General features: G+C 48.2%; 1 protein-coding gene across 6 annotated transcripts in view; it reads right to left on the reverse strand.

Moving 5' to 3' along the window:
• CAMKK2 (calcium/calmodulin dependent protein kinase kinase 2) overlaps positions 1 to 25,966 on the reverse strand; it is a 61,586-nt gene that overhangs the window by 14,913 nt on the left and 20,707 nt on the right. For all 6 annotated transcript variants that reach the window (XM_009004798.5, XM_009004797.5, XM_002753099.7 and 3 more), the window contains 10 exons: positions 21,946 to 21,993; positions 20,450 to 20,503; positions 19,640 to 19,691; positions 14,488 to 14,621; positions 11,290 to 11,326; positions 6,550 to 6,571; positions 6,316 to 6,404; positions 3,554 to 3,753; positions 2,943 to 2,996; positions 100 to 173 (listed from right to left, as the gene is read on the reverse strand). In XM_009004798.5, coding sequence (XP_009003046.1) covers positions 100 to 173; positions 2,943 to 2,996; positions 3,554 to 3,753; positions 6,316 to 6,404; positions 6,550 to 6,571; positions 11,290 to 11,326; positions 14,488 to 14,621; positions 19,640 to 19,691; positions 20,450 to 20,503; positions 21,946 to 21,993 — 764 coding nt within the window. The remainder of the gene's footprint in view (positions 1 to 99; positions 174 to 2,942; positions 2,997 to 3,553; positions 3,754 to 6,315; positions 6,405 to 6,549; positions 6,572 to 11,289; positions 11,327 to 14,487; positions 14,622 to 19,639; positions 19,692 to 20,449; positions 20,504 to 21,945; positions 21,994 to 25,966) is intronic.

Consider the following 25,966-nt stretch of genomic DNA (forward strand, 5'->3'; position numbering starts at 1 on the left):
ATGGAGACATGTCAGGGTGGGAGATACATCAGGCATGGGAGACACAGGACTTCCAAGAACTCGGACCGGGGGTGACACAGGATGGCGGGAGATACTCACTGGTCTGGAAATTCCAGGGCCTGACTCTTGATCTTACTGTGTAAACACATGATCCGCTCGTCCATGAATGGGCACTGCGAAGAGACCAGGGACAGAGTGACGGTCCATGGCGGCCACCCGTGCTGTGCCACTCCACATAGGACAGAGCCGAGAAACCAACAACTATGGCCCAGGCTGGGGCGCAGACAGTTCCCATTCTTCCCGAGAATGGCGCAGACACAGGGGTGTGGGGCCCAGCCGAGGCTGGGCAGAGCCAGGAATGCCCAGGAGTGTCCTTCTTAAAGGGCTAGAGCCCTTCCCAAGCACACTGCTGCCTTCCTCTGTAGCTGGGCCTCAGTTTGCCTACTTACACCAAAGCAAACACTGCTCGTCACCCTCTTGCCAGGTGAGCAACAGAAACACCAGAACAAAACAGAAGCTTCGCAGCAGCAGCAGCAGCAGCAGTGACGTGCAAGGGTGTAGCCTGGACCACGCCGCGCCCTGCCCTAGGGTTTTCATTCACTGTTCCCCCTCCCCGGAATGTTCTTCCCACCAATATCTACATGGCTTGGTCTCTCCCACCATGCAGGTATTTGACGAAAGCTCACCATCTCAGGGAGACCTTCCTGCACCCCTGTCTAAAACAGACAACCGCCAACACCACCGCTGCCCACACTATCCCAGCGTAGCACTTATCCCTGATGTTATCGTACAGATTTGTTTATTGGTTTGTTTGTTTGCTTTTTGAGACAGAGTCTTGCTCTGTTGCCAGGAGCCAGGCTGGAGTACACTGGTGTGATCTTGGCTCACTGCAACCTCCGCCTCCCAGGTTCAAGCAATTCTCCTGCCTTACCCTCCCGAGTAGCTGGGACTATAGGCGTGCACCACCACACCCAGCTAATTTTTGTATTTTAGTAGAGATGGGGTTTCACTATGTTGGCCAGGATGGTCTCGATCTCTTGACCTTGTGATCCGCCCGCCTCGGCCTCCCAAAGTGCTGGGATTACAGGCATGAGCCACCACGCCCGGCCTTGTTTATTGTTTAACTCCTCCCACGGGAATGTCAGCTCCAAGAAAGCACGGATTTCTGTCTGTCTTGCTCACTGCAAACTCTCCCGTGCCTAAGAGCATTCCTGGCACAAAATAAGGGCTCAATAAACAGCTGCTAAATTAATGGACACTTGAATTATTTTTGTCAATCTTCTCAGAAGCCATCAGAAATCATAAGGAGTATTCTCATTTTACAGAAGAGAAAAACAAGTTCAGAGAAATAACGTGCCCCGGAGGTACAGAGAGTGATGTAAGCCTAGATTCAGCTAACTCCGAGGCCTATTTCTGCACCGCCTTCTGGGTGACAAATCGGAGCTTTCACCCAGCCACGGGCCTCACTCAAGAGGAGCTCAGTTATGTGTGCTAGAGAAAAGGATGCTTTACATGGGGCACTGAAATGGTGAAAAAGGTGGCAGAGAGGTACTGAACCACCCCGCCTAAGGAAAACGATTTCATTAAGACCAGGGACTTGAGCTCTGGCTACTCGCTGCCCCCTAAAGCGTTTGCGAGGAAGAGCAGAGACGGTGGTGACTTACTCTGAAATACATAAAGAAACCAGATGGACTGAGGGATGGGTAAGGAATGAACAGACAAGCACGGAAAAGGTTAACAGTAGAATCCAGGTGGTGGGTACGCGGGTGTTCACTGTACAGTTCTGCCAACTTCGCTGTATGATTGAAAAATCTTCTCATCAAATATTGAGAGGCAATCGTTACAAACTCTTTTATTTCTTCATAAGTTTCTTAAGCTTTCCTCGATAAGAACGCAAGCTCAGGAAAGGGAAAAATCTGCGTTTTTATTGCTCACACAGTCAAAGTGAACTTCAGAGTTAAAACAAGAAGGCCAGGTGCAGTGGCTCACAACTGTAATCCCAAATCCCAGCACTCTCGGAGGCCGAGGTGGGCGGATCACTTAAGGTCAGGAATTTGAGACCAGCCTGGCCAACATGACAAAAAGCCGTCTCTACAAAAATACAAAAATTAGCCGGGCGTGGTGGCTGGCACCTGTAGTCCCAGCTACTTGGGAGGCTGAGGCAGGAGAATTGCTTGAACCCAGGAGGTGGAGGTTGCAGTGAGCTGAGATCACACCACTGCACTCCAGCCTGGATGACAGAGCAAGACTCCATCTCAAAAAAAATAAATAAATAGACATCAATAATAACAAAATAACAACAACAGAAAAGCCCAAACAGCACTCCCTAAATCAGTAACGGTAAACAGCTTTTAATGTGTATTCCAATGCTACCCCTCTGACAATAGCTTCTAGGAATACCCTGATGGAAAAAACGTCAGAGCAGTATCAGGCTCAGGAGGAATCAGCATAGTTATTGATTAGTGATGTCTGTCTTGGGCTCAGAAATGGGAGAGGTGGCACAATTGCTCTTCGTGCCTTAACTTTATCAACTATTTATAAACTCTAAAGCCTCTGCCAATCCTTGTTTTAACAGATCATTTTTTCACAGATATGTATATGACATACACACACATATACATTTAAGAAGGCATCCTTTTTCACACTGAGACCTAGGTGTAGAAATAAAATAACTCTTATTTTATTTTATTTTGAAATGGAGTCCCTCTTGTCGCCCAGGCTGGAGTACAATGGCATGATCTCGGCTTACTGCAACCCACACCTCCCGGATTCAAGCAATTCTCCTGCCTTAGCTTCCTGAGTAGCTGGGATTACAGATGTGAGCCAATATGTCCGGCCTAAAATAACTCTTACATAAGTAAGTATGGTCTCCCCGAAAGGAGGACTATTAGCCCAGGGGCCACCCAGCAGCACTAAGGGGATGGGACATCCCACCCTCTTACCTGGCCAAAGACAAAGCAGTAGAGGGTCACACCCATGGCCCAAACATCCAATGCCTGTAAGAAAAAGGGAGCTTAGTGTGAAGGCACAAGGGGCAGTCCAGCATCCAATCCTCCATCTTTCCTCTAGGGAACTACCTGTTGACTCTCAGCCCTTGGAGCTGGGGAGGGACCAATCCTGTCTCCTAGGCTCTGGGACAGGCACAGGACCCAGGCCAGGCCAATGAGAGCACCAGTACCCCCAGCCACAGTGACTGGTTCAAGTGATTGGACACATGACCCATATTGGGCCAATCAGAGCCAACCCCAGGGTTTTTGCAGGAGCTAGTCAGAAAGAGGAACACTATTGCCACCGAGGTTGGCAAATGATTGAAAGTAACCTGGACCCTTGGTGCCTGACCCACCTGTAGAGGAAACCAAATAAGGAAAAAACTGAAAGATGGAGAGAGATGGTTTCTGTTTGAGTCCCTGGATCTAGCCAAGCCTGAAGCCTACTCCTCAGTATCACGATCCAGTGGATTCACTGTTTAAGCCTGGATGAGTTGGATTTTTGCTGCTCAAAACCTAAGACTAACACAGGCAGAACTCTGTGGCTGAGGCAGGCCCAAGCTCACCTTCCCAGAGAAGATCTTGCGGGTCTCAGAGAGCGACTCGGGCGCCATGAAGGCGGGCGTGCCCACAGTGTTGGAGAGGAGAGCGTCGCTGCCCTTGAACTCGTTGCTCACACCAAAGTCGGCAATCTTGATGTGCCCATCCTCTCCGACCAGGAGGTTGGAAGGTTTGATGTCACGGTGGATGATTTTCTGGTAGTGTACTGGGGAGAGGTGGACAGCAGGTGGGAGACAGGGGCAGGAAAACCCTGTGAGGACCTCCGTGTGGCAACATGGACTGGAGACACAAGCATGGCACCCTCTGGTGCCTTGTCTCCCACAGACAGGCCTTTTCCAACCTTCCCCTCCCCAAACCCGCTGAGCACTCACATGCTCTAAAAGATGAGGGGAAAAGAGTATCTTCAAGGAAGTACCAACTCACCATCACCCCACCCTTTCTCAACAATGAACATGAAATGGCCAATAGCAGTTCGTAATCGCCTGTTATTTATTAAGGCACAAGTGACAATGCATGAAAAGTTTTTGCTGGGCTTGGCTCCCAGCTCTGAGTGAGACTGAGCATGAAACACATTTTCATTTACCAACAGCCAACACTCAGCTGATTTACCAAACCAACAATGACCTGAGCAGGCCGATTTGAAATGTGAACCACACAGCCGAACTGGGGGCTTGGCTAACTCTTCCTGACTGGGTATCAGCCCATGGCACAGGACAATTCTACAGCCTGAGGACCCAACTGCCATGAAGATGATTTCTGTAAAAGCGGCAGCAGCTCTGTTCGCAGAGCACCAAGTAAGAGGCCCAGCCCTGCATTAGGTGTTTCACATTCACATTTTACATTTAATTAAACCTCCAACCATCCTATGTGACAAGCAGGGGTAAGAGCTAACATGATGGCTGGGCTCGGTGGCTCACACCTGTACTCCCAGAACTTTGGGAGGCCAAGGCAGCAGATCACCTCAGGTCAGGAGTTCAAGACCAGCCTGGTCAACATGACAAAACCCCATCTCTACTAAAAATAAAAAAATTAGCTGGGCGTGGTGGCAGGTGCCTGTAATCCCAGCTATTTGGGAGGCTGAGGAACAAGAACCACTTCAACCCAGGAAGCAGAGGTTGCAGTGAGCTGAGATCACGCCACTGCACTCCAGCCTGGGCAACAGGCAAGAATCTCAAAAAAAAAAAAAAAAAGAGCTAAGATGTTTAACAAGTAGAAGCAGAAAGGACACCTGCCAATCAAACCACTGATGTGTACTGGCTGATCTCTCAGCCCTGGTGGGTGAGAGACGTTATCCCCATTTTACAGATGAGGAAACTAAGGTTCCAGGAGGTTAACAGGACCCTGATCCCAGGGTGGCTGGAAGGAATAGGAGACAAAAAAAGTAGAGCCCCAAATAGTGCCTGGTGCACACAGAAAGTGCTAAATAGTCACTATTGCTACCGCTCTTCATTTTTCCAAGTGGCAGTAAGAAGGGTTTGGCTTGCCTGGGCCATGGCCCTAGGGTGGCTCTCTGCAGCTGGCCCTGATTCTTCCTCTCACACAATTTTGCTTCCTGTTGTGATGGCTAATACTGAGTGTCAACTGGATTGGACTGAAGGATACAAAGTATGAATCCTGGGTGTGTCTGTGTGGGTGGTGCCAAAGGAAATTAACATTTGAGTCAGTGGGCTGAGAAAGGCAGGCCCACCCTTAATCTGCTGGGCACAATCTAATCAGCTGCCCTCAAATATAAAGCAGGCAGAAAAAAACGTGAAAGGTGAGGCAGGCCTAGCCCCCACAGCCCGCATCTTTCTCCTGTGCTGGATGCTCCCTGCCCTCAAACATCGGACTCCAAGATCTTCAGTTTTTTTGTTTTTTTGTTTTTTGACAGAGTTTCGCTCTTTTTACCCAGGCTGGAGTACAATGGCGCGATCTCGGCTCACTGCAACCTCCGCCTCCTGGGTTCAGGCAATTCTCCTGCCTCAGCTTCCTGAGAAGCTGGGATTACAGGCACGTGCCACCATGCCCAGCTAATTTTTTGTATTTTTGGTAGAGACGGGGTTTCACCATGTTGACCAGGATGGTCTCGATCTCTTGACCTCGTGATCCACCCACCTCGGCCACCCAAAGTGCTGGGATAACAGGCGTGAGCCACCGCGCCTGGCCAGATCTTCAGTTTTGAGAGTCAGAAGGGCTCTCCTTGCTCCTCAAGCTTGCAGACAGCCAATTGTGGAACCTTGTGATCCTGTAAGTTAATACTTAAAATACTCCCCTTAGCCAGGAATGATGGCTCATACCTATAATCCCAGCACTTTGGGAGGCTGAGGCAGGCGGATCACCTGAGGTCGGGAGTTCAAGACCAGCTAACCAACATGGAGAAACTCCATCTCTACCAAAAATACAAAAAAAAAAAAAAAAAAAAAAAAAAAAACATAGCCGGGCATGGTGGTGCACACCTGTAATCCCAGCTACTCGGGAGGCAGGAAAATCACTTGAATCCAGGAGGCGGAGGTTGCAGTGAGCAAGATGATGCCATTACACTCCAGCCTGGGCAACAAGAGTGAAACTCCGTCTCAAAAAATAAATAAATAAATAAATAAATAACTCTTCTTTGTGTGTGTGTGTGCGTATATCCATAACCTATTAGTTCTGTCTCTCTAGAGAACCCCAGTCCACCCACCCATCTCCTTGTGCTCCAGGAAGAAAATAAGACAGTCTCCACTCTGCACCCATAGCTCGTAACACTAACTAGCCGCCGGGTGAGAGTCCTCCCACAGGCCCCGCTTACAGTACTCGATGCCTTTGATCAGATCTTGGAAGTAGAAACGGGCCTGGTCTTCAGAAAGAGGTTTGAGAGTGGGCACTTCCATCACGGGCCTGCAAGGTCGATACACGCATGAAGCACAAACCAGATCCACCCAGCCCTTGCCCTCTCTCACCAGCAGAGCCTGGTGGCACCTCACTCAGCTACGCAGCTGGTGAAGCTTCTGGCATCACCCGTGCCGGGAGCTGGGACACTCACCCTTGGTTGACCAGTTCGAACACTATAAGGAAGAAAAGGGAGTGAACTGTTACATGGGAAAATGAACATCCATCTCTCTGTCCTCCCCACCTCCCAACCACCTCCAGGAACACCGAGAAAGACAGAAACTAATATTAGAGCTGGGGAGAAGTACAGTCCACTGAACCAAGCTGGCCAAGGTCCTGCTTTGCTAAATTTCCAACAGAAGGCAAAGGACCAGGGATTTCTGACGTCCCTAGCTCCAGTCTGGCTTGACTTCTGGCGCTCAAATTGGCCCAGGATCCACTAATCAAAGAAAACAAGGCAGGAGCTGGGCAAGGTGGCTCACGCCAGCGTAATCTCAGCACTTTGGGAGCCAATGCGGGCAGATCACCTGAGGTCAGAGGTTCAAGACCAGCCTGGCAAACATGGCACAACCTCGTCTCTACTAAAAACATAAAAACCAGTCAGGCATGGTGGCAGGTGCCTGTAGTCCCAGCTACCTGGGAGGCTGAGGCATAAGAATCACTTGAAACTGGGCGGCAGAGGTTGCAGTGAGCCGAGATCACAGCACTGCACTCAAGCCTGGGCAACAGAGCAAGATTCTGTCTCAAAAAAAAATTGAGATTGAAATTTACATCACATAAAACTATCCATTTTAAAAGTATGTAATTGAGTGGCGTTTAGTGTATTCACAATATTATGCGATCATCACTAGTTCCAGAACATTCTCATCACCTCAAAAGGAAACCTTGTCCCCTCAGCAGTCGTCATTCCCCATTCTTCCCTCCCTCAAGCACCTGGCCACTTCTAATCTGCTTTCTGTCTCTGTAGATCTGCCTGTTCTGGACATGTCACGTAAATAGACTTGAACACTATGTGGCCTTTTGTGTCTGGCTGCTTTCACTTAGCATCATGTTTTTCAGGTTCATCCACACTGGAGCCTGGATCAGTGCTTCATTCCTTTTCATGGCTGAATAATATTCCATTGTCTGGGTAGACCACATTTTCTTCGTCCATTCATCTGTTGAGGGCATACGGTCTGTTTCTATTTTTTGGCTGTCGTGAATAGTGCTGCAGTGAACATTCGCGTACACGCATTTGTGTGGATATCTGTTTTCGGTTCTTTTGGGTATATACCTAGGAGTGGGCTTGCTGGGCCACATGGTATAGTTAATTTGATTCTGCCACGACAAGCATAACTGGGAATACAAGGCTGTACTTTAGGAAGTAAAAAAAAAGAGCACAGTAGATTTCAAAATCCAGTGAATGACTTCGGGGTTGCTTATTGTTCTTGAGTCATATGCTCAGAATGAGATGAGCATGTAACAGAAACCAAAGGGGATACCCCATTTTCCGTGATGTAAGAATGCACTGCATGTCAGTATCAAAACACCTCATGTACCCTATAACTATATCCACCTACCATGTCCCCATAAAAATTTTTTTTAAAAACTTTTTTTTGAGATGGAGTCTTGCTCTGTTGCCCAGGCTGGAGTGCAGTGGCACGATCTTGGCTCACTGCAACCTCTGCCTCCTGGGTTCAAGCAATTCTCCTGCCTCAGCCTCCCAAGTAGCTGGGACTACAGGTGCCCACCACACCTGCCTAATTTTCATATTTTTAGTAGAGACAGGGTTTCACCATATTGGTCAGCCTGGTCTCAAATTCCTGACCTCAGGTGATCCACCCATCTTGGCCTCCCAAAGTGCTGGGATTACAGGCAATTTTTTTTTTTTTAATGAAACCAAAGGGTTGTTTCAAAGTTCTCCAAGGCCTGAGAAGGCCAAGGGGAGCGGAGAAGCTACTCAGACAAAAAAGAAGACTTAAAGATTCTGATCAGGAAAGAACTGAACTCTCCCAGACCTTCCCTGTCTTCACAGCACCAACCAATGTGAGTTAGGGCAGGTGCCATTGCCTCGGGCTGTAGTTAAAAGCAAAGGTAATGCTAAGGTACAGCTTCGCCGGATAACCCAGCGCTAGCCCCCTCAGTTTTGGCCTTTCCTGCTATTTAAGTCTTAACTTGCAAGCTTCATGAATATCTGCACCATCCTCCCACCCACCCAAGCACCATGAATCAGGTGGCATGAGGGAGGGTGGCCTGTTGAAACAGGTCTATTTTCAGTCACTGACAGTTCAACCACTTTTGGGGCTGAGCAGTGGGTGGGAATTTTTTAACCTCCAGAAATAGAGACTGAGTTTTCTCCTTTTTTTTTTTTTTTTTTTTTTTAAGACAGAGTCTTCTCTGTTGTCCAGGCTGGAGTGCAATTGCGTGATCTCGACTCACTGCAACCTCCACTTCCCAGGTTCAAGCGATTCTCCTGCTTCAGCCTCCCAGGTAGCTGGGATTACAGGCATGTGCCACCACACCTGGCTAACTATGTATTTTTAGTATAGATGGAGTTTCACCATGTTGGTCAGGCTGGTCTTGAACTCCTGACCTCAGATGATCCTTCTGCCTTGGCCTCCCAAAGTGCTGGGATTACAGGCATGAACCACCATGCCCAGCCCACCCCGTTTTTTTTTTTCAATTGAGACAGGGTCTTGCTCTGTCACCCAGGCTGGAGTGCAGTGGCACAATCGTAGCTCACTACAGCCTCAAACTCCTGGCCTCAAGTGATCCTCCCAACTCAGCCTCCCAAAGTGCTGGGGTTACAGGCATGAGCCACCGCACCTGGGCTGAGTTTTCTGCCCTTTGCATGTCAGGCCTATGGCTGCAGAGCCTTCCTGACACCTACTACCTGGCCTTGTGCACTGCCCTGTCTGTCTCAGGCTCACACCACTGTGGCTGGAAAGTAAAATATAACCATGTCAGGATTTTCAAAACCACTGGAATCGCATATCCCAAATTAGCATGGCTCCTTTCTGCGACTGCCACCTTGAGTAGTGAAAAACTGTCTCTGCAGCTGCCCTGCTCAAGCAGATCAGGAAACTCCTCTTAGAGGCTTGGACCATGTTCTTCTTATCCTCATTCCACCCCTCAGCTCAATCCCCGCCAATGGCTTCCATCACCCTCAAAATCAAAGCCAAATTTTTAATTTTTTTTTTGAGGCAGTCTCACGTTGTTGCCCAGGCTGGAATGCAGTGGCACCATCTCAGCTCACTGCAACCTCCACCTCCCAGGTTCAAATGATTCTCGTGCCTCAGACTCCAAGTAGCTGAGATTATGGGTGCATGCCACCACACCTAGCTAATTTTTGTATTTTTAGTGGAGACGCGGTTTCGCCATGCTGCCCAGGCTGGTCTCAAACTCCTGAGCTCAGGTGATCCACCGGCCTCGGCCTCCCAAAGTGCTGGGTTTACAGATGTGAGTCACCGCGCCCGACCCAAGTTCTTTACAATGTTATAAAATACCCTCTGCCACCTGGTCCCTACTGTTCTGCCCAAATGTCATCTTAGCGAGACGGTCCCTGCGGAGCCACTGTATTTCTCCATCCCGCAACCCAAAACTCGCAGCTCCTCGTGCCCTGCTCGGGGTTTTTGTTTTGTTATGGTGGTGTCACTTTCGAAACCCGTGCATCATGCTCAGGTAGGCTCCCTGAGGACAGGAGGTTTTGAATGTTGTCCCTGATGAACTAGAGCAGATCTGACAAATTGTAACATTTGTTGAATGAACAAAGGCATGCCTCAGACACAGCTCAAAGCCATTCTGAACTGGATCTCGGGTCCCAGTTGAGAATTATGCTAAGAATGCCACGCTGGAGCAAAATGACTTGACAGATTGCGATTTCTACTGCATCTCCCCAAATTTCACTGATTTGCCTATTATGTTGATAATTTGGCCATACCTGTATGCCACATAAATTATGTAATGTTTTTCTTTAAATTGACTGTTTTTAATTTTTTAGCCTTGTCCTAGATGATAATATCCATGAAATCATGAATTTGGGATGCTGGTTATAGATTTTCCTATACAATGTTAAATCAAATCTAAACATTTTTTTCTATGTACCACCTAAAACCGGGCCCACCATATAGGAGGTGGTCAATAAATACATGCTTTGGGAGGCAGGAGGATCTCTTGAGCACAGGCGTTTGAGACCAGGCTGAACAACATAGTAAGATTCTGTCTCTGCAAAAGTTTTTTAAATTAGGCAGGGCAAGGTGGCTCACGTCTGTAATCCCAGCACTTTGGGAAGCCGAGGCGGGTAGATCACAAGGTCAGGAGTTCAAGACCAGCCAGGCCAACATAGTGAAATCCCATCTCTACTAAAAATACAAAAATTAGCCAGGTGTGGTGGCGTGCGCCTATAATCCCAGCTGAGGCAGAAGAATCACTTGAACCCAGGAGGCGGAATTTGCAGGGAGCTGAGATCACGCCACTTCACTCCAGCCTGGGCAAAAGAGCAAAACTCTGTCTCAAAAAAAAATTTTTTTTTAATTAGCTGGGTATGGTGGTGCATGCCTGTAATCCCAGCTACTCAGGAGGCTGAGGTGGGAAGATCGATTGAGCCTGGGAGATCAAGGCTCCGGTGAGCTGTGTGCCACTGAACTGTAGCCTGGGCAACAGAGCGAGACCTTGTCTCAGAAAAATAAACATATGCAAATGAATGAAGAAGAGATCCAGATAAAGTTCCAGCAAGAACTCCCTTATGCCTCCTGATCCCAACCATAGTGTAGCCTCCGGCGGGGCCAGCTGGACCAGGAAGGGGAAAGCTATCTTCGGTGGAAGATGCCAGGGCACGGGCTGCCTCGAGAGGACCCCTGGGCATTGGCAGGTGTGTTGCCTGAGTGAGGATGGCAGAAGAAAAGGGCTTCCTTACCCATGTACAGATGGTCCTCGTTGGGGTCATCCAGGACCTTGGCACAGCCGCACAGAACAGGCAGGAAATGGACAGAGGGGGAGAAAAAAAGAGAACAGATATGAGCAGGAAGGAAGCAGCATCCACGTGGCTACGTTTGCCAACAGAAGGGCTGCACTTGGCGGTGAGTTTCCCGGTTAAGATGGAGGGCATAGGAAAAACTCCAGAGTGTGAGATCCTAATGGCTATTTGGAAAAGAAACGCCTCTTAGTCTGATCCTCAGGGATCCGAACACTCAGAAAGGAAGATGCAAAAGGAAGGGAACAAAATACCCCCCCGGAAATGTCTCTTGCTTGAATAAGAATCCAATCCATCTCCTAGGAGACAAGGGTCTTAAGGGTGAAAATTTAAATCCCATCTAGGCTCAAGTAATTTCACGAAGCCCCCCCCCATTGCCCCTGGCCCCACAGGAAATGACGTCTCCCTGCCCGGAATAGCCATAGCACTTTCTCTCTCTCCAAAGGGCAGGCAGCAGGCTATATCCACCTTGGTCCTCAGTGGCATCCCATACAGAGCATGGCATACAGTAGGTGCCCAGGGAACATCTGATGAATGAACAAACAGATGGGCTGGCAAAGAGTCTTGTTGGGTGGAAAGGCCAAATGCCATAGGGCAGCAGAGAGCAAGATACCCTGCCAGGACCCAGGGCCACTCGCTAACCAAACACCCTTGGGCTTCCTCAAAGATGGCCAACTCCAGCACCAGTGAGTCAAGACTGTGACACTTAGTGTGACCAGTAGTGATGGCCTACAACCGCCATCTCTCTTCTTTGGAAAGAAACAAATGCAGACTCCCTGGCTAGACCAGTCCCCTTGATTCTACCCCCATCACGTCCGCCTTCTCTAGCCACCCAAGATCAAGAAGACAGAAGGCCCCGGGAAAGGGAGGTACCGTAGGCAGAGCCCGGGCAAGCAGCCTGAAGCCCTGAGCCGTGCCCTGTGGGAAAGGCACACACAGGGCCTTGTCCATCTAGAGTTCTGCACCAGATGAGTCACAGGCAAGGTGGTAGCTAGCCCTCACATCTCCCAAAGGCAGCGTGTACTCCCCAAATAGAGGCCTCCAGCCCCTTTGCACATGCAGTTCCCTGCCCTGAGATGCCTTTCCGTGACTTCTCATCCATGGCCACCTCAAACGTCATTTCCTCTAAGAGGCCCCTCCCAGCCTCTCCTAGTGGGCTGGCTGCCCTGTACTCCCAAGGCACTCCGAACATCCAGCACAGTGACAAGTCCTTGTCATCTAGACCAGAGGTGCTCCAAACATGACCTGGAGACTTCCGTGGATCCCTGAGATGCTTTCAGGGAGTTTACAAGATTCACCATTTTCACTTTACAACGAAGACAATATTTGCCGTTTTGACTCTCTTCCACTAGTCTACAGGGTTTTCCAGAAACCTGATATGTTATATCACAACAGGTTGAATGCAAAAGCAGATATGAGAATCTAAATGTCTCTTATTAAGCCAAACATTAACCAAAAAAAGGCAAAAATGAAAAACTAAGCCACTCTACTTTTTATTTTTCATAAAATGTATGACTCATGTTAATATGTAATAAGCTTATTGTTGTCTTTTTGTTTTTTTCTTTTCTTTTTTTTTTTTTTTTTGAGACGGAGTTTCACTCTTGTTACCCAGGCTGGAGTGCAATGGTGCGATCTCGGCTCACCACAACTTCCGCCTCCTGGGTTCAGGCAATTCTCCTGCCTCAGCCTCCTGAGTAGCTGGGATTACAGGCATGTGCCACCATGCCCAGCTAATTTTTTTTTTTTTTTTTTGTATTTTTAGTAGAGACGGGGTTTCACCATGTTGACCAGGATGGTCTCGATCTCTTGACCTCGTGATCCACCCGCCTCGGCCTCCCAAAGTGCTGGGATTACAGGCTTGAGCCACCGCGCCCGGCCTTTTTCTTTTCTTTTTTAGAGACAGGGTCTTACTCTCTCTCCCAGACTGGAGCGCAGTGGCACAATCATGGCTCACGGCAGACTTGAATGCCTGGGCTGAGGTGATTCTCCCATCTCAGCCTTTGGAATAGCTGGGACCACAGGTGCACAGCACCATACCTGGCTAATTTTTTAAATTTTTTGCAGAGATGAGGTTTCTCCATGTTGCTCAGGCTGCTCTCAAACTGCTGGCCTCAAGCAATCCTCCCACCTCAGCCTCCCAAAGTGCTGGGATTATAGGCATAAGCCACCATGCCCAGCCTGTTGTTTTTAAATGAATGAATAGTTTAAATTTAATTTTCTGAGTTTTAAATTCTAACGTGGTAGCTATTAATAAATATAACTCATATAAGCAAAAGTGCTATGGGGGTCTTAAAAAAAATTTTTTTTTTTTTGAGACAGAGTTTCACTCTTGTCACCCAGAATGGAGTGCAATGGCACGATCTCTGCTCACCGCAACCTCCACCTCCCAGGTTCAAGCAATTCTCCTGCCTCAGCCTTCCCAAGTAGCTGGGATTACAGGTACCCGCCACCATGCCCAGCTAATTTTTTTGTATTTTTAGTTGAGATGGGGTTTTTTAGGAGTACAAAGCAATCCTGAGACCTAAAAGTATGAGAGTTGCTGATGTAGAGCAGGGGCTGGCAAACTACAGGCTATGGGCCAAACTCAGCCCTCTGCCTATTTATTTTTTGTTTATTTGTTTCATATTTTTAGTAGAGACAGGGTTTCACCATGTTGGCTGGGATTGTCTCAAACTGCTGATCTCAAATGACCTGTCCGCCTCGGCCTCCCAGAGTGCTGGGATCACAGGTGTGGGCCACTGGGCCCGGCCTTATTTTTGAAAATAAAGTTTTACTGAAACACAGCCATGCCATTTGTTTACATGGTGTGTGTGGCTGCTTTGGCGCTGCGATTACCCATATGTGTAAGCAGAAAGAGAACCAGCTTTAAAGAGACAGAAATGGGTGAAGGGATCACTCTGAGCCTAAATTTCTTTGTCTGTAAAGTGAGAGTAACAAATACCCGACAGAAAAACGAAGCAGGCAAAAGAAAGAAGGGGAAAAAAGAAATGTGAGTAGTAACTAATCTCAGGGAGCAGTAAACACAACTCAGCCCTGCAGCGAGAGGTCTGGTGTGACTGGGCTCTCCCTGGAAACCAGCGGCAGTGTTTGGGGATTGACAAAGCCAGGGCCTCCCTCCCTCCTCGGTGCCTCCACCCTCACCTCCACCAGCTTCACCACATTGGGGTGGTCCAGCTTCTTGAGGATGGCGATTTCCTGGTACACCTGCTCAATGGGGCCCCTGGGCTGGATGCAGCCTCCAGGGGCTGGCCGGGTGCCTCGGGGTGGGGGGCGACCTGGAGGAGACAGAAACAGACCAAGGGTCAGGGCAAAGAGACTTTCTTCTGCAGAGGGCAGCCGCAGGCAGGATAACAAAAGTGGGAGGGTCTCCGCAGGGCTGAAGGGGCTGCTGCACCAGGGGCTTTAACTAGCCTCCTCCTCTGCCTCCTCTGCTGCTGCAAGTGAGTGAGGGTGGAGGCCTCAGCCGTCCTGTGAATTCCCCCCTTCCAGTCACATCCCCAGTCCATGCCCCAGTCCATGGTGAGAGGCAGGAGTGCCGCGGCAACTGCAGCCTAGCGCAGCACCCTCAACACCCCAGCGTGAGTCCGTCGCTGCCCGTCTCTGGGCTCAGTTTTCGTAGTCCATAAAACAGACATCAACGTGATCTCTTATCTCCTTAACTCACAGCACAGATGGCTGGCTGGGCACTGTGGCTCATGCCTATAATCCCAGCACTTTGGCAGGCTAAGGCGGGCAGATTGCTTGAGCCCAGGAGTTCAAGACCAGTCTGGGCAACACAGTGAAACCCTGACTCTACAAAAATTACAAAAAATTAGCCAGGTTTGGGGGCACGTGCCTGTGGTCCCAGCTATTCAAGAGCTGAGGTGGGAGGATCACCTGAGCCCAGGAAGGTCAAGCTTGCAGTGAGCCATGATCATGCCACTGCACTCCACCTGGGTGACAAAGCGAGACTCTACCTCAAAAAAAAAAAAAAAAAAAAAAAAAGAAAAGAAATAGCATGGATGTAGAACAAAGCCAGGGAGAAGAAAAGAAGCAAGCATCAGGAGAGAAAAACAACAGATTACGCCAGAAAGGAGAGGCACTCAGGTCACCACCTGACCTTCCAGTAAATAATAAACAAACAGGGCTGGGCGAGGTGGCTCACACCTATAATCCCAGCACTTTGGGAGGCCAAGGTGGCTGGATCATGAGGTCAGGAGTTCGAGACTAGCCTGGCCAACATGGTGAAACCCCATCTCTACTAAAAATACAAATGTTAGCTGGGTGTGGTGGCAGGCACCTGTAACCCCAGCTACTCGGGAGGCTGAGGCAAGAGAATCGCTTGAAACAAGAAGGCAGAGGTTGCAGTGAGCCGAGATCGTGCCACTGCAATTTAGCCTGGGCGAAAGAGCAAAACTTGTCTCCAAAATAATAATAATAATAGGCAAACAGTCACAAGGATGTACAGGCCCACAGTGGAAACCCTGACAATAGCACACATACTGTGTAATAAAGGCTCTAAGTGTAATTAACAGAACAGAACTGGGATGTGATGGGCCCTGGAAAAGGCAAGGCAAAAGTGCAGGTGTCAGAGGGGGATGTGAAAGAAGAGAAGCTGAGCTCAAAGGAAAAGGGAGGATGAGAACAGCCTCCTCTTACAGCGCAGGGAGGTGGGTACACTTGCCATGCAGTGAGGGGAGGTGGCGGGTGTGTGGCCACAGCGGAGCTGGCCAGCCTGCTGCAGAAAGGGAGGCACTATGGTCAGGATGTCTGTGATCCTCCAGAATTCTCGTGTGAAAACCTGATCCCCAGTGTGATGGTATTAGGACATGGGACTTCAGGAGGAGAGGAGGTCGGGAGGGTGGAGCCCTCCTGAATGTTTTAAGAGACCCCAGAGAGCTGCCTCACCCCTCTGCCATGTAAGGATTCGGTAAGAAGGCACTATCCATGTTTGTTTGTTTGTTTGTTTTGAGACAGGGTCTGTCTCCCAGGCTGGAGTTCAGTGGTGCAATCAAGAATCACTCCAGCCTCGAACTTCCAGGCTCAAGTGATCCTACCTCAGCCTACCGAGTAGCTAGGACTACAGGCACACACCACCATGCCCAGCTAACTTCTAAATTGTCGGTAGAGACAGGGTCTCACTACATTGCCCGCGCTGGTCTCCAATTCCTGGGTTCAAGTGATTCACACACCTCAGCCTCCCAAAGGCTGGCATGAGCTACCACACCCTGCCTGAGACGGTGCTAATTACAAACCAGCCTCCAGAAGTGTGAGAAATAAACGCCTGTGGGTTAGGCCACCCAGTCTCCAGTACGTTGTTATCGCACACCGTTTGTTATTTTGTTAAGACAGGAGGTAAGAAGGAGTGTTTAAGCAAGCGAAATCCTCCACAGTCACTGGAAGAAGTCGCAAGCAGATGTCAAAAATGGATAATAGTGACACAAGGATTACTGCCTGGTGCAGTGTTTGGATATGCAGGATAAACGAGGGTCCCACAGTTAGGATGGGGTTTGTGTGTTCTGATCTAATTTCTCTTTTTGGCCCAAGCTGACATTTTGCCCAGCAACGCAGGCAGGGAGCGTGCGTTGAAGCAGCCTCCGATAAAGCTCACCTGCAGGCTTGTCATCTGACCACACATAGGAGTTACCAGCAACCAACAGTGCTAAAAGCCAAGGCTGCCTGTAGGAGAAGGGAGAGAGCAAGAAACTCTCCTCCATTATATGCCCTCCTGTGCTTTGGCTGTTTTTTTTTTTTTTTTTGGTAGATATTATTCAAATACCTCATGGTATTTAAATTTTTTTAATTCACCCTTTTTTTTTTTTTGAGATGGAGTCTCGCTCTGTCACCCAGGCTGGAATGCAGTGACGGGATCTCAGCTCACTGCAACCTCCACCTCCTGGGTTCAAGTGATTCTTCTGCCTCCGCCACCCAAGTAGCTGGGATTACAGGCGTGCACCACCACCCCCAGCAAATTTTTGCGTTTTTAGTAGAGATGGGGTATCACAATATTGGCCATTTTGGTCTCGAACTCCTGACCTCATGATCTGCCCACTTCAGCCTCCCAAAGTGCTGGGATTACAGGCATGTGCCTGGCTTTTTTTAATCTTTTTTTTTTTTTTTTTTTGAGACAGAGTTTTGCTGTTGTTACCCAGACTGGAGTGCAATGGCACGATCTCGGCTCACCACAACCTCCGCCTCCTGGGTTCAAGCAATTATCCTGCCTCAGCCTCCCAAGTAGCTGGGACTACAGGCGCACACCACCATGCCCAGCTAATTTTTGTATTTTTAGTCGAGACGGGGTTTCACCTTGTTGACCAGGATGGTCTCGATCTCTTGACCTCGTGATTCATCCGCCTCGGCCTCCCAAAGTGCTGGGATTATAGGAGTGAGCCACCGCGCCCGGCCGTCTTTTTTTTTTTTTTTTTTTGAGAGGGAATCTCACTCTGTTGCCCAGGCTGGAGTGCAGTGGCATGATCCCAGCTCATTGCAACCTCCATCTCCTGGGTTCCAGTGATTCTCCTGCCTCAGCCTCCCGAGTAGCTGGGACTACAGGCGAGTGCCACCACACTCAGCTAATTTTTTTATTTTTAGTAGAGATGATGTTTCACTGTGTGGGCCAGGTTGGTCCTGAACTCCTGATCTCAAGTGATCCACCCGCCTCGGCCTCCCAAAGTGCTGGGATTACAGGTGTGAGCCACTGTGCTTGGCCGACTACTGAATACTTTCAATGCCTCCCTAAATATATACATATATACATCTGGTATCTATTGGCATTTACCCAGAGCCCCTAGCAATCACAAATCTACTTTTGTTCCTATGGATTGGCCTATTTTGGGTATTTCATATAAATAGAATCACATGATATGTGGCCTTTTGTGTTAGGCCTCTTTTTTTTTCTTTTTTTGAGATGGAGTTTTGCTCTTGTTGCCCAGGGTGGAGTACAATGGCACGATCTCGGTTCACTGCAACCTCTGCCTCCCAGGTTCATGCAATTCTCCTGCCTCAGCCTCCTGAGTAGCCGGAATTACAGGCACCCGCTACCACGACTGGCTAATTTTTGTATTTTTAGTAGAGACGTGGTTTCACCATGTTGGCCAGGCTGGTCTCGAACTCCTGACCTCTGGTGATCCGCCTGCCTCGGCCTCCCGAAGTGCTGGGATTTCAGAGTGTGAGCAACTGCACCCGGCCAGGCTTCTTTCACTTAATATAATGTCTTTAAGACTCCTCCGTGTTGGAGCATGAATTGGTACTTCATTACTTTTTGTGGCTGAATAATATTCCATTGGTTGCATATCTACTCTATTCATTTGCTGAGGACACGTGAGTTGTTTCCACTTTTCAGTTACTGTGACTAACCCTGCTATGAACATTCACATACAAGCTCCTGTGTGAACAAATATGTCCCGTTCTCTTGGGTCTGTAAGTAGGAGTGAAATTACTGAATCATATGGTAACACCATGTTTAACTTTTTGAGGAATTGCCAGAGTGTTTTCCTCTACTGGATTTTTTTTACTTCATACCTATATAACTTTAATAAATGTTTTTATTTTATTATTTTTTGAGACAGGGTCTTGCTCTGTCACCCAGGCTGAAGTCCAATGGCATGATCTAGGCTCACTGCAAACTCTGCCTCCCAGGTTCAAGCAATTCTTGTACCTCAGCCTCCCAAAAAGCTGGGACTACACGCATGTGCCACTACCCTTGGCTAATTTTTGTATCTGTAGTAGAGATGAGGTTTCACCTTGTTGGTCAGGCTAGTCTTGATCTTCTGGCCTCCAGTCTGCCTCCCCAAAGTGCTGGGATTACAGGCATGAGCCACTGTGTCCAGCCATAAATATTTTTAAGAAATAAAGAATAAAGAGGCTGGATGTGGTGGCTCCCCCCGTATAATCCCAGCACTTTGGGAGGCCAAGGCAAGCAGATCACGAGGTCAAGACCATTCAGGCCAATGTGGTGAAACTCTGTCTCTACGAAAAATACAAAATAAGCTGGGTGTGGTGGTACGTGCCTGTAGTCCCAGCTACTCAGGAGGCTGAGGCGGGAGAATAGTTTGAACCCCAGAGATGGAGGTTGCAGTGAGCCAAGATCGTGCCACTGCACTCCAGCCTGGAAGACAGAGTGAGAGACACCGTCTCAAAATAAAAAAAATAAATAAACAACCTCAGCAAGAAGTCAAGCTCTGCCTTTGGTAGGGAGCCCTGAGCAGGATGGGGTGCCCACCCAGGGCACCCTCTGCAACAGTTCCCATCTAGGGGGCTCTGCTCTGTCTTGCCCCAGCACCTGCACCTAAGAACAAAGGCCGGTCAAACTTACGTGGAAAGCCGGCCTGCCGGATCAGCTTCTTTTTGGACAGCACCTTCATTGCCTGCAGGAAAAAAGACCCCAGGTCCTGGTTAAAGCAGGGAGGAGGAGGAGGAGGAAGGTGAGTTGAGGGTTCGTCTACTCAAAGGCTGGCCCAAGCTCCCGGCCCCCTGGCAGGCTCAGGACAACAGAGTAAGCCCCTCATTACCAGAGGGGGTCACGCAGCCATGAGGTGTGGGGAGGCTAGACTCCTGGGGTGCCTCCAGCCCTGAGGTGTTCCTGAGGCCCACAGTCAGCTCTTCCAGGTGGAAATCCACCAGCCTTGGGACTGGCTGCTATCGAATCAAAACACAAGGGAGCTGGAGCAATGGGCAAAGGAGGGGCGGGACCAGTTGTTTTACATATGGGGAAACTGAGGCTCAGCTGTTTTACACATGAGAAAATAGGACTTGTCAAGGACACATGGTTGGCACACAGTAAAGTCAGGTTCAAACCTATGCTGGACTGACTCCAAAGCCACCCACGCAGGTATCTTTGTCACTGCTGCCTTGTTCTCAGTACTACGGAGGATACAGAGATGACAGCTCAGAGGAAGGGCATAAATGCCTTCTGTTGAATGAGTAACTCCTGGGCTAATCACCTCACCTCCCCATTTTCCCATCTGTAAAATGGGCATACCACTTCCTTCCTAAGGCATGAAATAAACATGACCTAAGAATCAAATGAGACAACAGCTATGAAAACTTCCCAGCAAACTGAGTGCTGGAAAGGAGGCTCTTCTGTGGATAAGGACGGGGCAGGGAGGAGAATGCAGATACTCACATAGTAGGTGTTGTCATTTTCATTGTAGGCCAACTTGACGACGCCATAGGAGCCCTGGATAAAGGGAGATGCCCATGACATACTATCCAGAAGTTAAGATCTGTAAAATGAGAACCCTAATACAGAGGGTGCAAACCGGCAGCCCATTGGTCAAATCTGTCCCACAACTGTACTTTGTTGGAGCCCAGGTTTTCACAAAGTTCAGATTAATTGCCAACATTTAAAAACAGAAAGATCTGGGCCACATGCAGTGGCTCATACCTGTAATCCCAACAATTTGGGAGGCCAAGGCAGGCAAATCCCTTGAGGTCAGGAGTTCAAGACCAGCCTGGCCAACATGGCAAAACCCTGTCTCTACTAAAAATACAAAAATTAGCCAGGCATGGTGGCAGGTACCTCTAATCCCAGCTATTCAGGAGGCTGAGGCATGAGAAGTGCTTGAACCCGGAAGGCAGAGGACACAGTGTGCCAAGACTGCGGCACTGCACTCCAGCCTGGGCAACATAGCAAGGCTCAGTCTCAAAAAAAAAAAGAAAGAAAGATCTGATATAAAAATCCATACTCCTTCCGGGCACAGTGGCTTACACCTGTAATCCCAGCACTTTGAGAGACCAAGGCGGGCAGATCACTTGAGGTCAGGTTTGAGAACAGCCTGGGCAACATAGTAAAACCCCGTCTCTACAAAACATACAAAAATTAGCCAGGTGTGGCGGTACACACCTCTGTAGTCCCAACTATTTGGGAGGCTGAGGCAGGAAAACTGCTTGAGCCCAGGAGGCAGAGGTTGCAGGAAGCTGAGAATGCACCATTGCACTCCAGCCTTGGTGACAAGAGTGAAACCCTGTCTCAAAAAAAAAAAAAAAAATCCAGATACCTAGTTTCTTTCAAAAAAAATTAGAAGCTCTAGCTGTATGTAGCCCTCATTTCCATACGTTAATGGTTTACCATATATGTAACCCTCATTTCCATATGTTAATGGTTGCCATATATGTAACCCTCATTTCCATATGTTAATGGTTTGCCATATATATAACCCTCATTTCCATATGTTAATGGTTTGCCATATATGTAGCCCTCATTTCCATATGCTAATGGTTTGCCAAGTCCCTACTACCTTACTACCACTCCCTACTGCCTTACACCTGGCATGCCTCTCTCCTTTCTGTTACTTACTTGTTTTCTATTGGCATTCGGATTTTTGACCATGGTAATGATACCCCCCCTTGGCTAAAACAAAAGCAAACCTAGATGTCAGAGTACTTTGGGGTGAAACAAAACCCCAAATGTGATGGGAATATAACTATCACCAAGGTAATACGAAATTTCTCTGGAAGCTTTCTGAGCTTCTGCAGAAACATATTTAATTTGACAAAACCCCCTCCACCAATCTTGCCTCTGAAGACGCCTCTGCTGCTCAAAGCTTTGCCCTGTCCCCTCCATAGTACCTCAATGCCCCTAATGAATGCAGAAAACCACCTGGCTCCGGGGATATTTACCTTTCCAATTTCATCCTTCAGGGTATACTGATTCAGCTGCACACAGTCCTAGAGAGTAAGCAGAGACACATGGAAAATGAATTTTAAGTTTGCAACTAGAGGCCAGGCACAGTGACTCATGTCTATAATCCCAGCACTTTGGGAGGCCAAGGTGGGAGGATCACTTGAGTTCATGAGTTCCAGACCAGCCTGGCCAACATGGTAAAATCCCATCTCTTCTAATAATATACAAATTAGGCCGGGCATGGTGGTTCATGCCTGTAATCACAGTACTTTGGGAGGCCGAGGCGATGGATCATCTGAGGTCAGGAATTCAAAACCAGCCTGGCCAACATGGTGAAACCCCATCTCTACTAAAAATACAAAAATTAGCTGGGTGTGGTGGTATATGTCTGTAATCCCAGCTACTGAGGAGACTGAGGCAAGAGAATTGCTTGAACCCAGGAGACAGAGGTCGCAGTGAGCCAAAATTGCGTCATTGTACCAGCCAAGGCAACAAGAGCAAGACTCCGTCTTAAAAAAAAAAAAAAAAAGTCAGGCGTGGTGGTAGGCCACCTGTAATCCCAGCTACTCAGGAAGCTGGGGCACAAAAATCGCTTGAACCCAGAGGTGGAGGTTGCAGTGAGCCGAGATTGCACCATTGCACTCCAGCCTGGGCAACAGAGTAAAACTGTGTCTCAAAAAAAAAAAAACAAGTTTGCAGCTAGTTACATTTCTCCAAATTATACATACACGGGTAACCAGAACCCAAATCAAGAAAGAGAATATCCCTAGCTCCCCAGAAACCACTCCCACCCACTGCCCCTCCCCGGGGCAACCACTATCCTGACTTCTAACAGAGCAGATTTTGCTTCTTGTACTTGGTCAAAATGTAACCACATACTGTGTATTCTTGTAAAACCCATTTTTTAGAAGGTTGTTCCTACTTTTAAAAAGTAAATTTTAAATCAAACAAGTCATCCTTGGCTACATTGTCCTGTAAAAACATGACGTGAAAAAAGAGAAAATCTGTGCCCTTAGGACAGACAAGTTTCTCAGATAATACACAAAGTACAGACAACAGGAAACAAATGATAAATTGGACTTTGCCAAAATTAAAACTTTGACTCTTTTTTTTTTTGAGACAGAGTTTCACTTTTGTCGCCCAGGCTGGAGTGCAATGGCGGGATCTCGGCTCCCTGTAACCTCCACCTCCTTGGTTCAAGTGATTCTCCTGCCTCAGCCTCCCAAGTAGCTGGGATTACAGGCGTGTGCCACCATGCCTAGCTAATTTTTGTATTTTTTTTAGTATAGATGGGGTTTCACTGTGTTGGCCAGGCTAGTCTTGAACTCCTGACCTCAGGTGATTCGCCCACCTCAGCCTCCCAAAGTGCTGGGATTATAGGTATGAGCCACCATGCCCAGCCAAAACTTTGGCTCTTTGATACACTACGAAGAAAATGAAAACGGCCAAGTACAGTGGCTCATGCCCGTAAACTCAACACTTTAGGAGCTCAAAGCAGGAGGACTACCTGAGCCCAGGAGTTTGAGGTAGCAGTGAGCTATAATCACACCACTGCATTCCAGCCTTCGTGACAAAGTGAGACTCTGTCAAAAAAAAAAAAAGAGAAAAAAAAAAAAAAAGGAAGAGAAGGAAAGGGAAGGAGAGAGGAGGGGTGGGGAGGGGAGGGGAAGGGAGGGGAGGGCAGGGGAGGGTGGGAGAAAGGGAAAGAGAAAAAGAAAGAGAAAGGGAAGGGAAGGAGGGGAAAGAGAATGGGAAGGGAAGGGAGAAAGAAAAAGAGAAAGGAAAGCAAGGGAGTAAACAAAAAGGCAAGCCTCAAACTTTAGACTCGCGGCACAGATATTAGATAAAGGACCCTTACAACTCAATAAGATGACCAACAACCCAATTTAAAAATGGGCAGAAGATTTGAACAGAAATACCTCCAAAGAAAACATACAAGTGGACATAAGCACAGGAAAAGACACTCACCATCACTAGTCATCAGGTAAACGTAAATTAAAACCATATCCACTAGGCTGGCAAAACTCAAGAGGACTAATCACGCTGGGTGAGGTGGCTCACACCTGTAATCCCAGCACTTTGGGAGGCCAAGGCAGGTGGACTGCTTGAGCCCAGGAGTTCAAGACCAGCCTGTGAAATACGGTGAAACTCTGTCTCTACAAAAAAAAATACAAAAATTAGCCGGGCATGGTGGCACACGCCTGTAATCCCAGCTACTTGGGAGGCTGAGGCAGGAGAATCACTTGTACTGAGGAGGTGGAGGTTACAGGGAGCCGAGATCACACCATTGCACTCCAGCCTGGGCGACAAAAGTGAAACTCTGTCTCAAAAAAAAAATACAAAAATTAGCTGGGCATGGTGGCGTGCACCTTTAGTCCCAGCTAATCAGGAGGCTGAGGTGGGAGTATTGAGTGAGCATGGGAAATTGAGGCTACAGTGAGCAGTGATTACATCACACTGCATTCCAGCCTGGGTGACAGAATGAGATCCTGTCTCAAAAAAAATTAAAAAGGAGATTGATCAGACCAAGTAGTGGAAGAATGCAGAGAAAATGAAATTTTTATACCCTGCTGGTAGGAATGTAAAAGGGTGCCCTCTCTTTGAAAACAGTTTGTCAGTTTCTTTTTTCTTTTTTTTTTTTTAAGGCGCTGAGGCAGGGTATCATTCTGTTCCCAGGCTAAAGTAGAATGGCAAGATCACAGCTCACTGTAACCTCGAACGTGGGTTCAAAAGATCCTGCCACCTCAGCCTCTCAAGTAGCTGGGACTACAGGAACATGCCACCACGCCCAGCTAATTTTTATATTTTTAGCAGAGTCAGGGTTTCACCGTGTTGGCCAGGCTGGTCTCCAACTCCTGGCCTCAAGTGATCTGCCCACCTCGGCCTCCCGAAGTGCTGGGATTACAGGCGTGAGCAACCACCCCTAGCCTGTTTTCTTTTTTGGAGAGATGGGTCTTGCTATGTGGCCCAGGCTGGTCTCAAACTCCTGGTCTTAAGCGGTCCTTCTGCCTCAGTCTCCCAAGTAGCTGGGATGACAGGCACAAGCCATTGCACTGGGCCTTGGCAGTTTCTTAACAAACACCTACCATACCACAGGCCATTCTACCCAGTAGAAGTGAAAATCTGTTTAGGAAGACTTGTGCAGAAACATCAATGACAGCTTCAGTTGTAATAATACAAAATTGGAAGCAATTCAAACGCCCTTCAACAGGCGAACGGATAAACAGTGGTACATCCATACAATGGAATTTATTCGGTAATAAGAAGTAACTACGGATATACCCCACCACGTGGATAAATCTCAAAATCATGACGCTGTGAAAGAAGCTAAGGTAAAAAGGAGGTGTCGTTCCTGGGTCTTAGCTCTGTCTTTGGCTCATGCTGTGAATTCTCCCTGCTCTGAACTCTCCAGGGCCCCATCTCCAATCATGAAAGTTTTTCCTAGCCTTCAAAATGTAGCCCCCATAGCCCCTTTAAAATCAGTCCCTTTGGCTGGGCACAGTGGCTCACATCTGCAATCCCAGCACTTAGGGAGGCCGAGGCGGGTGGATCACTTAAGGTCAGGAGTTCAAGACCAGCCTGGCCAACATGGTGAAACCCCATCGCTAGCAAAAAAAAAAAATTAGCTGGGTGGGATGGCACATGCCTGTAGTCCCAGCTACTAGGGAGGCTGAGGCAGGAGAATCACTTGAATCCGGAAGACGGAGGTTGCAGTGAGCCAAGATCAAGCCGCTGCACTCCAGCCTGGGTGACAGAGCGAGACTGAGTCTAAAAAAAAAAAAAATCAGCCCCTTTAGAAAGGCATCCTGATGTTGAGTCTTCTTCCAATTAAATTCATTAATTCCTTCAACAAATATTTGTGTGCTCCTGCTACATGCCAGGCACTGCTAGGCGCTGGGGATGGGAGTGGGGTTGGGGGTTCCTATGGAGATTACGTTCTGAAGACAGGCAATAAACAACGAAACCAACACACAGATCATCAGATGCTGATGAATGTCATGAAGGAAAGCAAATAGG

Source organism: Callithrix jacchus, chromosome 9 (assembly GCF_049354715.1).
Source record: "Callithrix jacchus isolate 240 chromosome 9, calJac240_pri, whole genome shotgun sequence".
Lineage (NCBI taxonomy): Eukaryota > Metazoa > Chordata > Mammalia > Primates > Cebidae > Callithrix > Callithrix jacchus.